This window comes from Capsicum annuum, chromosome 10 (assembly GCF_002878395.1).
Source record: "Capsicum annuum cultivar UCD-10X-F1 chromosome 10, UCD10Xv1.1, whole genome shotgun sequence".
In the NCBI taxonomy this organism is placed as follows: Eukaryota; Viridiplantae; Streptophyta; class Magnoliopsida; order Solanales; family Solanaceae; genus Capsicum; species Capsicum annuum.
The window spans coordinates 17,678,335-17,693,140 of record NC_061120.1 but is presented as its reverse complement, the minus strand read 5'-3'; the positions used below and the strand labels follow the sequence as shown (position 1 = coordinate 17,693,140).

Sequence of the window (14,806 nt, the reverse complement as noted above, 5' to 3'; positions counted from 1 at the left end):
TGTCTCTGGAAACTTTGGAAGTAGAGAGCAGCTGGACACAACTTAGAGAGTATATTTGATGCTAATGATAGCGGCAACCTGTTTAAAATATAGAAATGGTTAAAGGATGTAATTCTGTAGTTATTTTGCTAATGTGTATTTTGTGAAATTTGAAGATGATACTGGTGTCGAAGGAGAGTATCAAGGATCGAATAAAACCTTAAAGTTGCCAAAGAAGATGAGAAATTGCCATCGGATGATTTGTTTTTATAGAGGCTGTCGCAAAGATGCAATTGTAGTACTACGAGGCTAAGAACAGAACTGGAAGGAGCAGGTCTATGAAAGAGGTGTCATTAGGGGCAGAGCGTTTCATAGAGGATGCAAGCAAAGTTGGGAACCATAAAGATTCGAAAGCACCTCTTCATAATGATGGGAGATTGTTTCTAATAGAACTTTAACTTTTAAAAGAAGTATTTCAAAGCAGTGAAATGAACACTTGCTGCAAAAATTGGATGCGTTGTTTGAACTTTTGCAATATGGTAAGTTAATATAACACTAACAATCTTAAATTTACCTTTGGATCAAGTGAGCCTACAATTATCAACGAAAGAAAAAGTACCAATTTAACTGATTATTAAGGAGAAACTATCAATCTCATTAACCATAAGGACTGTGAATATATCTATCAGCCAAACATCCAAAAGTTTTAAGCTGCACAGAGAAATATTTGGGAGAATCGTAAACCTTTGGATCATTTCTCTTGTGGCTGTAAAATAATACTTTATTATTACTACGCCAAATAGCAGGAACAAATCTATGAACTGTTTTTCCTCATCATAGATAGAGACATAGATTTGTTTATTTTGGTTATGATTGCCAGGGGAAGCATAAGTTGCAAGTGATTTCATTGTTATGGGGTGAAGTTCAAAGAGCAAGTGAAATTAGAGGCTAGGTGTATGGTGTAAGGAAACTAACTGAGAGTTACAATTTGCTTTGGACAGATGTTGATATCGCTGGGAACTTTGAAAGCAGAACAGATTGAGAATACTTCAAAAGTTAAAAAGATGATCGTGCAAACTGTGATTCCAAGAGCCAATCACAAATATAAAAGTTGGTAAGAATCAAAATCTATAATTAATTAGTAAACATGTGAAACTGTAGAATTAGAAGGAAAAAGTATTCTAGAGGATCCTAAATAACTAAATCAAACCTTAAGATTTGCAAAGAAGATGGTGTTTGAAGAGGAATTGTCATCTGTGTGATTTGGTTTTAAAGATGGTCGAACAAATTTGTTGCGATGCTTGAACAGTGCTTCCCAAAGGATGCAACTAAACAAGGAGCTGTGATGACTTGCGATGCATCTGTTTGAAATGTTGCATAGGATTAGCAAACATTATTTAAGTAATCAGGTTTATTAAAGCGTAATGAGGAGGGTAGAAGTGTAATTGACCTTTTAGTTTACTGGCCTTTACAAGAAAAAGATGAATGTAATATATTATTATTATGAATATGAATATCCAGATGAATCATCTTAAATTGAATTAGATGGTAAAAGTGTATTCCATGTTAGTAATAATATCAATTTCTCTTGTTTGAGATTTTATAGAGTAAAGTGATCGTACTCTCAACAAGATACATACAGTTTACATTCCCGACGTACACCTAAAATCAAAACAATATAAGAGAGCATGAAACGATATTTAGATGAGATGGCATTACATTATTCTTCAAGTTCCATAGACATAATAAGTAAGAGATAACAATTTATGCAGTTTTAAGGGAATGAAAAATCATCGAGTAGAAAGTTGTTTTGAGAGTTTTTTATTTTACCGATTTCACAAGCATAAAGAATCTGAGAAATCGGTAACAGATAAGTAGAACGCAAAAGGGTGGGGAGAAAGTTGTTTTGAACTTTGATTATCAGCTTGATAGTTAGACAAAAGAATGTTAAAACGTTTACTAACGGGAGTATAAATTTAGTAGATGTGAACTTACAACTCGTCTATGGGGGGAGTTATTCAAGTTCCATAAACATTTAAGAAATAGGTAACAATTTGTGTAATTTTAAAGGAACAGAGAATCACCATACAGAAAGTTGTTTTGAGAGTTTCTACTTAGGTTCTTTGTCTTTCTGCATGTAAAATCATAAGGGTGAAAAAACCAATGCTCAAGTAAGAATGCCGTAATTTGATTTTTAAAATTCCACAAGCGTTAACAACATGAGAAATTGGTAAAAGATCAAGTAGAACCGAGAAGATTCGGGAGAAAGTCTTATTGAAATTATTTTAAAAATTCAACGGTTAAGTAAAAGAATTCCTAAAGTTCATGGAGTGACTATCTTAGTTGGCTCCAATATAGATGTGTGAACAGATACAATTAATGGGATAACATGAATATAAAATTAATAAATGTGAACTTACAACTCGTCCACAGGGGAGAATAGCTTTGCCGATGGGAAATCAATTCTGTAATTGTCAGTTGCAGGGGAATCAACACTGATAATGACAAATTTAATTGGCAGCCTCGAAAGTAAAGCAAGTGGGTGAACTATTTGAATCTATACAGATGAATTGGAAATTGACCTTAAAATACAATTTAATTTGCGGTAGTTATGTATCATTGGCTGCCGCATTAAAAGTAGATCAAATAGAGAGAATGTTCAATGTCTAATAAACAATTGTGACCGGTTGGGCAATAAGTGCCTGTTTAAAATTTTGAAAATGGAAACATGGAATTTCAATCGATATGTTCTAAGTGCACCGGATCAAAACTGAAAGAAGAAAATTCAATAGATATGAGGCATGTGACAACACTTCGGAATTCAGAGATGGTATTAATGGCTAGATACAGTTTCAACTTACAATTCCTTTTTGGCGGAGGTAGTTGTTATTATTGATGGAGGCCCTGTTGTTGGAGGTAGAGGACGTTGACAGTTCAAAAAGTGTAGTAGATCCGCTAAGCATTACAATCTGCAAAGTAGTTTGAGAATCACAATTAGAAGGGAGTGGGAAACAATAAAAATCGAAGAAGGTCTTGATCTATTTATCAATTCTTGGACCCTCTGTAAACTGTTGTCCAATCTTCTTATCAAAAAATTTACTGTTGAGAAGTTTCACCTTAGTGGGCTTGTCACATCAAAAACTTTCTGGCGGCCCAGCTATAGGATAAAGTTTTAAGAAACCTGCAATTCTTGACGTTTTCAAACATACTTCGAAAATTGTTGTATCATCATAAATCGATTATTTACCATCATTACTCCGTGAGTGCGTATTTTTTTTACGGTCCTTATTCGTCAAAGAGAGCAGTAAAATTTTAGAACTGCATCATCGAATACACCTTCATATTGCAATTGTCATGTATGAACACTTACTATAAAAGACATACTAAGTTTATGGTGCTAAAAGCAAACATGCAGATTTAGACATGTTCTTTCGCTTATCTCTTTTTATGAGATATAAACACTTTAAACTGAAAATAAGACTTTATGCATACATCTCCAAGTACTTCTGAACAAATTCTAAGGAAAAAACCCTTATTAAGGTTGCGATAGTATGATTTGCTATAGCCTTTACATGCATAGTTTTCCCAGTGTTTAGTAGACCATAGAACAATACATCACGGGGAGGATCTATAACAATATGCTTGTACAGCTCATGCTGGGTTAGAGGTAACTCAACACACTTTATATATTTCCTGCTTTTGTATGTCGCATCCTCAAATATCCTGGTATTAGGAAAAAACATAAGCTCAAAGACTAAGAAATAAATAAGGTTTGTGAAACGATGAATAAATTGGAGGAAATGATAATTGAAGGACTAAGAAATCCTTTCACAAAGCTTGGAAGGTGATCTCTTTAGAACAATAAACTTCAAGTTATACGAAGTGAAATAATATGACTTTTATATTCAATTGAAAAAAAAAGGTAGAGAAATTCACATACTTGAAATAAACCATACCCCTTGAGCAATTTATCCCATAGGCCTCTACAATTGATATACAAAGCTTAATGGAGGATAATCAGCTGGTATCCACCTCTTCATAGCGAAGCACTCCTCCGAGCCAGAGCCAATTCTTGCTAACTGAGGTGAAATTGGCCCTGAAAGTTGATTGTTTGCAAGATTCAACCACAATAAGCTGCTGCAATTTTCCAACTCATGTGGGGTGCCACCGGTCAGTGAATTGTTAGCAAGCATTAACCACAAAAGCGAGGTTAGCTTCCCTAAACTTGATGGTATCGCACCAGTTAACTTATTGGAGAAAGGCTTGAAGTGATGGAATATCCCCGTATTCTGAGGGTATACTTCCAATAAACTGGTTGAGCATAGCTGAATTTGAAATCAGTTGAAAGTGTGGAGAGAAGTGAGAATTTTTTGAATGAGAAAAGTGATACAAATGCTCAGTTGAAGCAATGGAAAGAATGTCTAGAGATTTCTAGGTTTAGGGTGCATTTGTATTTTTTTTATTTTTTTTTTTAAGAATAAACGTTTGAATCTGAATGGATGTTTGAATGATGATTAAGATTGTTTGTTTTTTTAATATCTGAATATACATAATTTATTTATTTATAATAAATATGTAATTTAAAATTAAAAAATAATAAAATAATATATTATTTGAAAAATATTATATCATACAATCACTTCCAGTTTCATTTCGAAATTATCAATTCAATCAATATCTCTTGATGGAGTAGTATGAAATTCTACATATTTTCGATAGACCCCCGGTTCAGAAGATTGAGAAGCTAAAATAATAATACAAATTATAACGGCATCAAAGGATGTGCTAATAGGCTGTACAAAGTAGCAAAAGAACAAATTAAAGTGTTCCACTTCTAATCTTAAACGGATTCTAATTTTTGTTATTTCATTCATTTACATGTTCTATCCTACACAATGAGCAAAACAACAATATACATCTATGCGCATTCTTGCAAAAACTAATATGAAGCAAAACAAACTACATGTCGATCTTTTCCACCTTTATTTTATACGTGATGAATTAAGAAGATTAAACATGATTTCAATTGAAGATCCAATTATATCTTCTGGAGTAGAGCATGAATATTGAGCAGCAAATAGCACATGCTTAAATTGATAATAAAAATATTTATAGTTTTGGTGGATCATACTTGAAAGAGAAGAAAAATAATGTGAAGAGGAAGAGATAGAAAAACGTGAAGAGAGAAAGCAATGTAAAGAGAGGGTGGGAGAATAACGTATTTAGAAAAAATAATAAAATTTGAAATTTGTGAGGAAATAAATTATGTTTAAAAAGAATCTGAATGTCATTGACTCTTTTCCATGTCTGATTGAGAGGTTTTAAGATGCTGACTTAAAAAAAATAAACTTAATAGACTGAAATCTAAACTATTCAAATTCAAATCTTCACTAAGTGCAAACAAATAGCGCCTTAGTATGTGGCAGAGATATTATTATATATGAAATTACATTTCTACCCTAGATCGTCCCTTCATTGGCTCTTCTATATAGTAGAAAAAATAAAATAATATAATAATAATAAAAATATATTTAAAAATCAAATTGTAGTGAAAAAAATGCTTCTCTGTTTTGGGTGTTTAAGTTCAACAACATTTCATAATCAATATTCTGCCTCGATCAAACCAAAACCCCCCTTTCCTTCATCGTTTGAATCTTTGTTGAGCAAATAATGAAGATGAGTAGTACACAAGGTCCACATTCACTAGCCTTTCGGGTCATGCGCCTTTGCCGTCCTTCGCTCCACGTCGAAACTCCGCTCCGATTCGACCCGTCCGATCTCCTTTTCGGTGAAAATCTCTTCGATGATCCAATCGCCGCCACTCATCTCCCTCGCCTCCTCGCTGACGCTACCGGTGGAAGTGACACGTCAGCTGATCCGTCTGATTTGTCTTACCGGAATAGATACCTCCTTCAACACACTTCTGATTCTCTTGGCCTTCCTGGTCTCCTACTTCTCCCTCAGTCCTTCGGGTTAGCTTTATTTGCTACTTTTTTTTAATCCTTACGTGCAAGCATTTCTTAAGGTACAGAGTATAGTAGTATAGAATTTAAGCTTTGTGCACGGTAAGAATTACAATTGCAAGTTATTCAATTTTATGTAAAAAATTGGGTAACCTGTAACAGCAGACCAAATTTTCTCTTTGCCTTCCGGGTATCCTACTTCTCCCTCAGTCCTTTGGGTTAGCTTCCATTTGCTATATTGTGTCTATCTGGAGTTTAAATCCTTATGTGCATTTCTTAAGATACACAGTACTCCCTCCATTACTTTTTAATTGATCCCCTTGTTTTTCGTAAGTCAATTTAAGTAAGTTTTAAAACTAAATTAGATTGAATTAATTTATTTTTTAAAAAATTAAAATTTAGATATTCAAAAACTACCTTAAAAGTACTACTATAAATTGCAATGTTTCTTTTCTCAATTTGATTAAGAAATACGTCTTAAAATGTTGGTCAAAGTTTGTATTGTTTGACTCTAAAAATGAAAAGAGAGCAATTAAAAAGGAGTGGAGGGAGTATATTAGTATAAGACCCTATTACTCCCTCCAACCTAATTTATGTGTCACATTTTCATTTTTTGAGAGTCGATTTGACTAATCTGTAAAGTTAAAATTGAGACTAGATCAATTCAATATACTTTTCTCAATAATTGTGGTGTTGGGGCCAGCTTGTGTGCACCTCGACTAATTTCACATGATACCTGCCACTTCCCTCTAGCAATAGGTCGTACCGTGTAACTCTGTCCACCAAGGATCGAATCCATGGAAAAATTCACCTTGCATTTTTTTGTCACCGCTGGGCTTTAAACATGAAAACTCAAGGTTTTCGACCACGTCATTGACCACTAGTCCACACCCATGGGTGCCTAGATCAATTTAATGTTTTAAAATTAAAATTTAGATCTTCAAATACTATATGGTAAGTACAAGTTGCAGTGTCGTGTCTTAGTTTGACTGTCAACGGAGTTTAAGAAAACAAAGGGTGACAGTTGAATTTGTGGTCTCAAATTAAAGATGTGTGTAGTCCTTCTATTAAATCCTATGGTCTTAAATTTGCCATGTAGAATATCAGTATTGAAAAACTTGCGATGTATAGAAAGAGGAACTCTTTTTGGGATAAACCAAAAAGAAAAGTAACACTTAAATTGGGATAGATGGACTGAGGGAGTACATTTCAAAATGTTGATCAAAGTTTACGTAGTTTGAATCTCGAAAAGCAAACATTGCCACATAAATTGGGACAAAGGGAGTACTATTTTGTAACTTATAGTGCTTCATTTTTCTTTTCGGACTAAAATATTGGTGTACGTTGCATCTGGATTTAAAATCTTCTTAAGATGTGCAGTACCTACCTTCATTCTATTTTAGAAGACACTATTACTATATTGATAGTTCAATTGGTTGTAGTAGCATTATTATTTAAGTGAACTTCTCAAGATGTGTACTCCCAGTTATGATGAGTATCAAGTATCTTGGATCTATAATCCAAGGAGGCAGGGAGATTGTGAGGATGTGTGCATCGTATTGGAGTGAGTGGGCTAAATGGAGGCTTGAATTTAGGTACTGTGTGTTAAGAATGTGTTGTCAAGGCTTAAAATTAAAAGTAAGTTCTACGGAGTGGTTAGACTGATGTTATTAGGCAGAGTGTTGGCTAGTCAAGAACGTCCACATGCAAAAGATGAATAGAGTGGACATGAGAATGTTTAGTGGATCTGTGATCATACTAATAGAGATATGATTAAGAACAAAATTATATGGGGTAACATGGGAGTGGCGTCCTTGGATTACAACATGAAGAAATGACGTTGAGATTGTTCGAAGATGCGGAGGAGGTGCATGGATGTGTCAGTTAGGAAGTGTGACGGGTTGACCATATCAGGAGTTAGGAGAGGTTGAGGTATGTGGAAGAAGAACTGGAAAATGAGGTTAGTCAGGACATGGTGCAGCTTCAGCAAACTATGGACATGACCCTAGATAGGAAAGTGTGAAGGACAATGATTAGGCTAGAAGGTTAGTAGGTGATTGAATGTTGTCGCACTTTGTGTGAGAGAAGCAGAGAGGGCAGCCTCCTCTCCGGTTCTCCTTATTAGTAGTGCTCCCTTTGTTTGTCCTACTTTTCTTTTTAATCTATTTCAAAAAGAGTTTGTCTTTTCCTTTTTTAGCAACTCTTTAATTCCAACTTTTCACATGACATATTTAAGGCAACAAGATTAAAGGGGGCATTTTGGTTCATTTGACATATTTTAAATTAATACCAAAAGATTCAAAAGTCTTCTTTACTTTCTTAAACTACGTGTCAAGTCAAAACAGGACAAACAAATTGAAACGGAGGGAGTATTATTTAGTAATTGTGTAGTTTCTTTTCTTCAATTTGTATTGCTATTTGTTGCTTTATTTGTGTTGTATCTTGTTATGTTATTTCTTCAATAGATTCTTGTTGTAAATTTGTAACATTCTAAATATATTTTTAAATTACAAAAGTTGAATCTTTATTACTACTACCATTTATGTAGTTTTTATATGTGGACATTTTATTTTTAAAAATTGAAAGAAGTAATGCTCAAAGTGCAATGAGGTTGAATGGTTTGAGCCTTTGTATACACTGGTATCTGATATTCTTTTTGGAATGGAGTATATGTTTTCAAAATTTTTGTTTAAATTTTCTACATATATTCGAACAAGAGATGATGGGAGATGTGCAATCGCTTACATGCTGGATTCGTTGTGATTAGTTATTGCTTTTTTCCCCTTTTAATTATGATTTTGCAGGGCAATATATTTGGGAGAGACGTTCTGCAGTTATATAAGCATAAATAACAGCTCCAGTTTTGAAGTTAGAGATGTTACCATCAAGGTGATTTGCTTGCTTAGCTGATTACTCTAAGGAGCTACTGTATATAGAGCTAGAGATTCTAAGAATGTATTCAACCTGTTTAGCAAGATTCTTTACAATTTCAACTGAGGTCATAAAATTTGTTAGGTGGCATGGCTGAACTCCCTTGCTCTTTCGCAAGTCATAAATGAAGCTTGTCGTTTTACCCTGTTTGAGTTACTTACTGCATTTTAGTACATAAATATTACCAATTATTTAAAAAAACACAAATATAACCAACTAGGAGTAGTTTTTTCTACTTGGTGAACTGTCTTACAAGAAGCGCGTGCTTCTGATCTGGAAAATTTCATGGGAAAAATAGTGAATTGAGATTGTCAATGTTATAGCAATCTTCTGGTCTTAGAGTCGCATTTGCATAGTTAGAAATGTGCACACATAAAGGACATTCTTGACTAAGTAGATATATAGACGAAACATGTTATGGCATTTGTATATGCATGAACTTTATGCTCTTGCATTGATCATTTGTGTCTAAACTAAGCTCTTCATAAAAAGCCATTAGTTAAAATTTTATATATTTGGAGAGTATGTTCCAAATTTGTCTTACACCGAATAAAATGAATTAGATCAATGTTCACAGTTGAGTCGAACATTGGAATGTCTCTTAAGCATCGATTATGAAGCTTCAGTTTCTGTTAGAACTAAAGCATCTCTGGTTGTGAGTCAAGTTAATACTGGGATCTTATTTTTCATATACCAGTAAACTAGGATGAGCTAGAAACTGCTATACCTTTTGAATTGAAATTCTTGACTCTAAGAACTGGTTTATAGAAGTGATATTTAATTTTTCTACAGGCAGAAATCCAAACTGAGAGGCAGAGGATACTTCTTTTAGATACTTCTAAATCACCTGTTGAATCAATACGTGCTGGAGGGAGATATGACTTCATAGTGGAACATGATGTGAAAGAACTTGGTGCGCACACGTAAGATCCATCATAAAAGTTGGTGTTCCATGTTGATAGTAACTTTCTGCCAATATGATAATTTACTTATCCAATAGCTTCATTTTCTAGGTTGGTCTGCACCGCTCTTTATAGTGACAACGACGGTGAGCGGAAATATCTTCCACAATATTTCAAATTTATGGTTGCGAATCCACTTTCTGTTAGAACAAAGGTATAACAAAAAAACCCAAGCTGCTTGCATGGTTAACGTGACATGATTATATATGATTTATTCAGTGTATTAGGAGCAGTTTTTACCATATTTGCCGCTGTTTTAATATCTTTTATATTTGCTTTCTTTAATATTTCTCAAGTCTGCTCGTACTTTTTCAAGATAATAACTGTTTGTTTGTTCCTGCAGGTCCGCGTTGTTAAGGTAGGTAGGTTGGTTAAAGCTCATTGAGTGTAAGTTTATGATCTTGCATTCCTAACTCTCATGTTGAAATTCTAAAGAAAATGGGTCAAGAAAAGTCAGTTTTTGCACTCATTATTTCAATTTCACTGGTTGGGGAATGTGTCAGTTAAGGCCAATTTGTGGTTACATTCAGCATACTGTATCTCACTTTCCACTTTGGAATATATGCATATTGTCACCCCTAGATATCATTTGCTTATACGGAATGTCAGCTGTTTCAACTCATTTTGGAAGCTTTATGTGGCTAAAAAGATCACATGAGATCCATTTGATTTTAATAGTACAAACCATCTTGATTCTTAAAAATCATTTACCAGAAGCAGTGATATCTGTTTCTGCATATCTTATACTTTTCCTGTTCATGACACTAACTCCTTTTCCTATCCCAGGAAACCACTTTTTTGGAGGCTAGCATAGAGAACCATACAAAATCTAATCTCTATATGGACCAAGTTGATTTTGAGCCAGCTCAGCATTGGAATGCTACAGTACTAAGAGGTGTTGATCAACATCCAGATAGCAAACAACCAATGAGGTTGACTGATAGATATTTTCTCTTATACCATGGGAATTGCAGCTTTTCTTTTGGTTTAAAATTTTGATATGTCCACTAGTTGGTTTTAGCATTCACCTTTGTAAGCTTGACTAAGCTTTGCTGATCTATTTGATCTGCCAGTGATGTATTTAAGCCCCCTATTCTCTTAAGATCTGGGGGTGGGATCCATAATTTCCTCTACCAACTGAAGTTGTCATCAGATGGCATTCCACTGCCGAAGGTGGAGGGAAGTAATGTCTTGGGCAAACTCCAGATAACTTGGCTTACAAATTTGGGTGAACCCGGACGCCTTCAGACACAACAAATTCTTGGAAGTGTAAGTGAAATGATTTATAATAATGAAGTTTTGATTCACTCCTAAGGTATTTTTTTCACACCTTGCAGCCCATTGCTCATAAAGACATTGAGCTAAGAGCAGTGGAAGTGCCATCAGTTATCATGCTGGAGAAACCTTTCGTGGTAAGACTGAGTTTATATAGAGAGAGACAAATTAATAGTGCATTATTCCTTACACTATGCTGACTGCTGTTTAAAACTGGTATTTTGGGGATTATTACGAGTGTCTTTTTATCTATGGAATGGGTGACAAGGTTTGTTCATTTCAATTGCATTTGCTAGTTTTCCATATTCTGCCTGTGATTAGTCCGTCATGAATTTGGATTTCTTTGTGGATGCCTCTGTAGGTACGTCTAAATCTTGCAAACCAGACAGACAGGGTGCTGGGTCCTTTTGAAGTTTGGGTGTCTCAAAGTGACTCACTTGATGAGAAGGCTATCATGGTTAATGGTCTTCTAACTATGGTGAGACACTGAAATGGCTTCAGCCCTATCCTGATTAGCTTTATCCTTTCTCACATTTAATGATCTAATGAAATTACCTTCTTTTTGTTGAAGTTTTTGTGCATGCATTTCATTCTGTTTCTAGTTGTCGGACTCTCATTCTCAGCATGTGGTTGTGTCACAATGTTAATTGTGCACTTTGATGTGCAAGTTCATTTCTGTATCACAATTTCTGCTTCACCAGCGAGTCTAATTTCAGCTTAGCTGTTTCTCTTTACAGTAGTTGTGCATGTGCGTCTTTTTCTTGTCTAAACTTCTCTGTTGGTTACAGCAATTGGCACAGGTGGAAGCATTTAGCTCTTCAGAATTCGAGTTGGTGAGTTAATCCTCTATTTCATCTTGTAAAATGGATAGTCAAATGCTATTTTTATTGTTTTTTAATCGGATATATACTGGGTTTGTTGTTGTTGTTGTTGTTTAATCGGATATATCTTTCAATCGTTTATTTGATCGTTTAGTTGTTTCCTTGCATCATAAAAATGATTTTTGGTTCACTTTCCCATGTAGAATCTGATTGCTGTGAAGCATGGGGTACAGAGAATCACAGGCATTACAGTGTTCGACACGCGTGAGAAGAAAACACATGATTCTTTGCTGGAGTTGGAGGTAAGTTTCAGCCCACAGAACAGTTGATGTGGAGGATTCTTTTCAGTTTCATTCCCTTTCTGTTACACCTTTTCTTATCCTCGAATGTGGTTGCATGCCTCTTAACACATGATTGTCCACACATTTTCTTTGGTTTAACTGTTGACCTACCTTCAGAATAGATCCAGACCACTGTCGATTCTTATGCCACATGGTGTTGACAAAAACATTTTGTCTGCTAGCAACTAGTGTTCCTAAAAACCATAGTATGAAATTCAAATTGATCAATGGGCACTCCACAAACAGCAGCCCAAAACAGAACTCACTGGTTACATAATGCGCAGGAGTCTGAACTCATTGACTTGAAAAGTCCGAAAAAGATCCATCTGTCGTCATATGCATGCTTGAAAAAGTATAGAAAATGTTGCATGTCTTCCCTATACCATAATCTTGTATTACAGTTTTCATTTACCTCTTTGTCTTAACTTTGTGGTATGGAATTAGTGCATTTATTACAGTTTTATTCCGCATCATGCTGCAGGTATTTGTCAATTCACAGTAGGTATTTTGAGTCAGACGCAGTTGCAAAGTAATAGGGGACACTGATCTGATGAAGATTGCAGTTACCTTTGGTCGAGAACTTTTACAATTCGGAATATCAGTTTAAGACTTAGCTAGTTCATTGTTAAAGGAATTCTCCACATGCCAAACAACGAGATGGGTACTGCCTGTTCAATGGCCCCAATGGATCTTGGCATTGATCACGAGTTCTTTGAACGATCAACTTTGTGTTTTTCTAGATCGATTGGTAGTGTACACTACTAACTATGAACATGTTATTTTCTCAGTATAGCTGCGTGTCTTTCTTCCTTTACCCATTACGCGACAATTTTGGGGAAAACTCAAGTTTTCATGTTAATTAGCATTTTTAAACTTTCCTTTTTTTTATGGTAAAGTTCGTGAAGAGAGGTTGAGACTTGAGAATGGTTTTGAGAGTTGCAACTCCTTTCTCTGACATGTTTTTCTTGCGTATCTCTATAATGAACCATAGGTGCATGAGGATACATGAAATTGACCCTAATAACGTCAAGGAAGTTGATTATCTTTCTTTTTATTTTTTATTTTTGAATTTTCATCCGGAGTTTCATACTCATATTGGAGCTTGATTAATCTGGCTTTGCATCGCTTCGGGTCCTTCATGGGAAGCCCTTGCGCTTTCTATCAAGGTTTTTTTCATATTCAAGATTCAAAATTGAGACATTTGATTAAAAAAGAAGCAGTCATCCATTGCATCACATTCTTTAATGGTTGGTTATTCCGTGATAATTGCTACTCTTTTGTTTTTTTGAGGGGGGGAGTGGGTAAGTGATAATTGCTACTCTTTTGTTTTTTTGAGGGGGGGAGTGGGTAAGTATTGTTACTCCTACTATATTATTCTAAGTCCCAAAAAAGAATCCTCACGAATAACAGTTAATCACCATCTTTACTACCACCAAAACTTTAATTGAGTGGTTAATACTTTTTCATCTTTAATGGCAACTTTTAATAGAGCTCTCGAATCCAGTATTTACTGCTCCAACAAAGGTTGTGGTACTCTTTGTACTCTCTCTATTCCTAAATACATCTCGTATTTTTTATTTGTACAATGCTAGAGGGTTATTTGACTAAATTATCCTTATTTATTTTACATTTTTATTTAATATTTAATTCATTTCAAAATAGTTATTATGTATAGATTTTGCACAACTATTAAGGAAAAATTAATTAGGAGCATAATTTGACTAATATTTTCCTTATTAATTTTTTTAATCTTTGTCTATTTACCTGTCTCTTAATTCAAAAATAATTATTACTAAGGGTAGAGTTGAAAAAGTGATTAATTATCTATTGATCTTTTAAACATGACAATTATTTTAAGATAATTTTTTTAATAAACATGCCAATTATTTTGAGCGAGGGAATACTTCTCTCTTTTCTTGGTAATCAATTTCAATTCAATATTTTGGAATGCTAACGCACCCATAGTGGGTGTGCAAATACTTCTTTCTTTTCAACATATTAATATCTCCTCATATTAATGACTAAGGATAAATATAAAAACAAACAACTGATTATATTTTGATTTTCTAAAATAATAAGGGTTAAAATATTAAGTTTTAATAATCTTGATAAAGATTTGGAAACAGAGGGAGTAATAAATAGCAATGTTACCAACATGAGTTGTGGTACAGCGGATGGGGTTACTCCATCCTTAACCAAAGGTCGAGGATTCGACCTTGGGCATGGAGAAAACTTTGTTGGGAGCGCTACCCCCCGTATGGAGTCCTACTCGGCGTGAATCCGGATTAGTCGGGCTCCAATGCGGGTACCAGACACTGGATGGGAAACCAAAAAAAAAATAGCAATGTTGCTCACATATTCGTTATATTTTCACTCCAACAACAAATTATACTATTCATTAAGGGGGAAATTAACTAAATAAACTTATTAGATTATTTATTGTAAGTTATAACAACTCTTTTTAGTTCTCAAGTTATAGCAATTTTCATTAAAAAAAAATAATATATATATATATATATATATATATATATATA

General features: G+C 34.4%; 1 protein-coding gene across 1 annotated transcript; it reads left to right on the top strand.

Annotated features, from left to right (window-relative positions):
- Positions 1–5,535: 5,535 nt before the first annotated feature.
- On the top strand, positions 5,536–13,193 carry LOC107845578 (trafficking protein particle complex subunit 13). Its single transcript, XM_016689991.2, has 12 exons — positions 5,536–5,951; positions 8,747–8,831; positions 9,666–9,796; positions 9,887–9,989; positions 10,179–10,193; positions 10,622–10,767; positions 10,909–11,104; positions 11,173–11,247; positions 11,472–11,588; positions 11,899–11,943; positions 12,135–12,233; positions 12,754–13,193. Exons 1-12 carry the CDS (start codon positions 5,650–5,652, stop codon positions 12,772–12,774), a joined length of 1,335 nt encoding a protein of 444 aa, XP_016545477.1. The 5' UTR covers positions 5,536–5,649; the 3' UTR covers positions 12,775–13,193.
- Positions 13,194–14,806: the final 1,613 nt, after the last annotated feature.

Excerpts from the sequence above, each read along its gene's own strand:
- LOC107845578 (XM_016689991.2), top strand. The coding sequence starts at position 5,650 with ATGAAGATGAGTAGTACACAAGGTCCACATTCACTAGCCTTTCGGGTC. Across the intron at positions 5,952-8,746 it reads CTTCTCCCTCAGTCCTTCGG|GGCAATATATTTGGGAGAGA; the intron begins GTTAGCTTTATT and ends ATGATTTTGCAG. Across the intron at positions 9,797-9,886 it reads AAAGAACTTGGTGCGCACAC|GTTGGTCTGCACCGCTCTTT; the intron begins GTAAGATCCATC and ends TTCATTTTCTAG.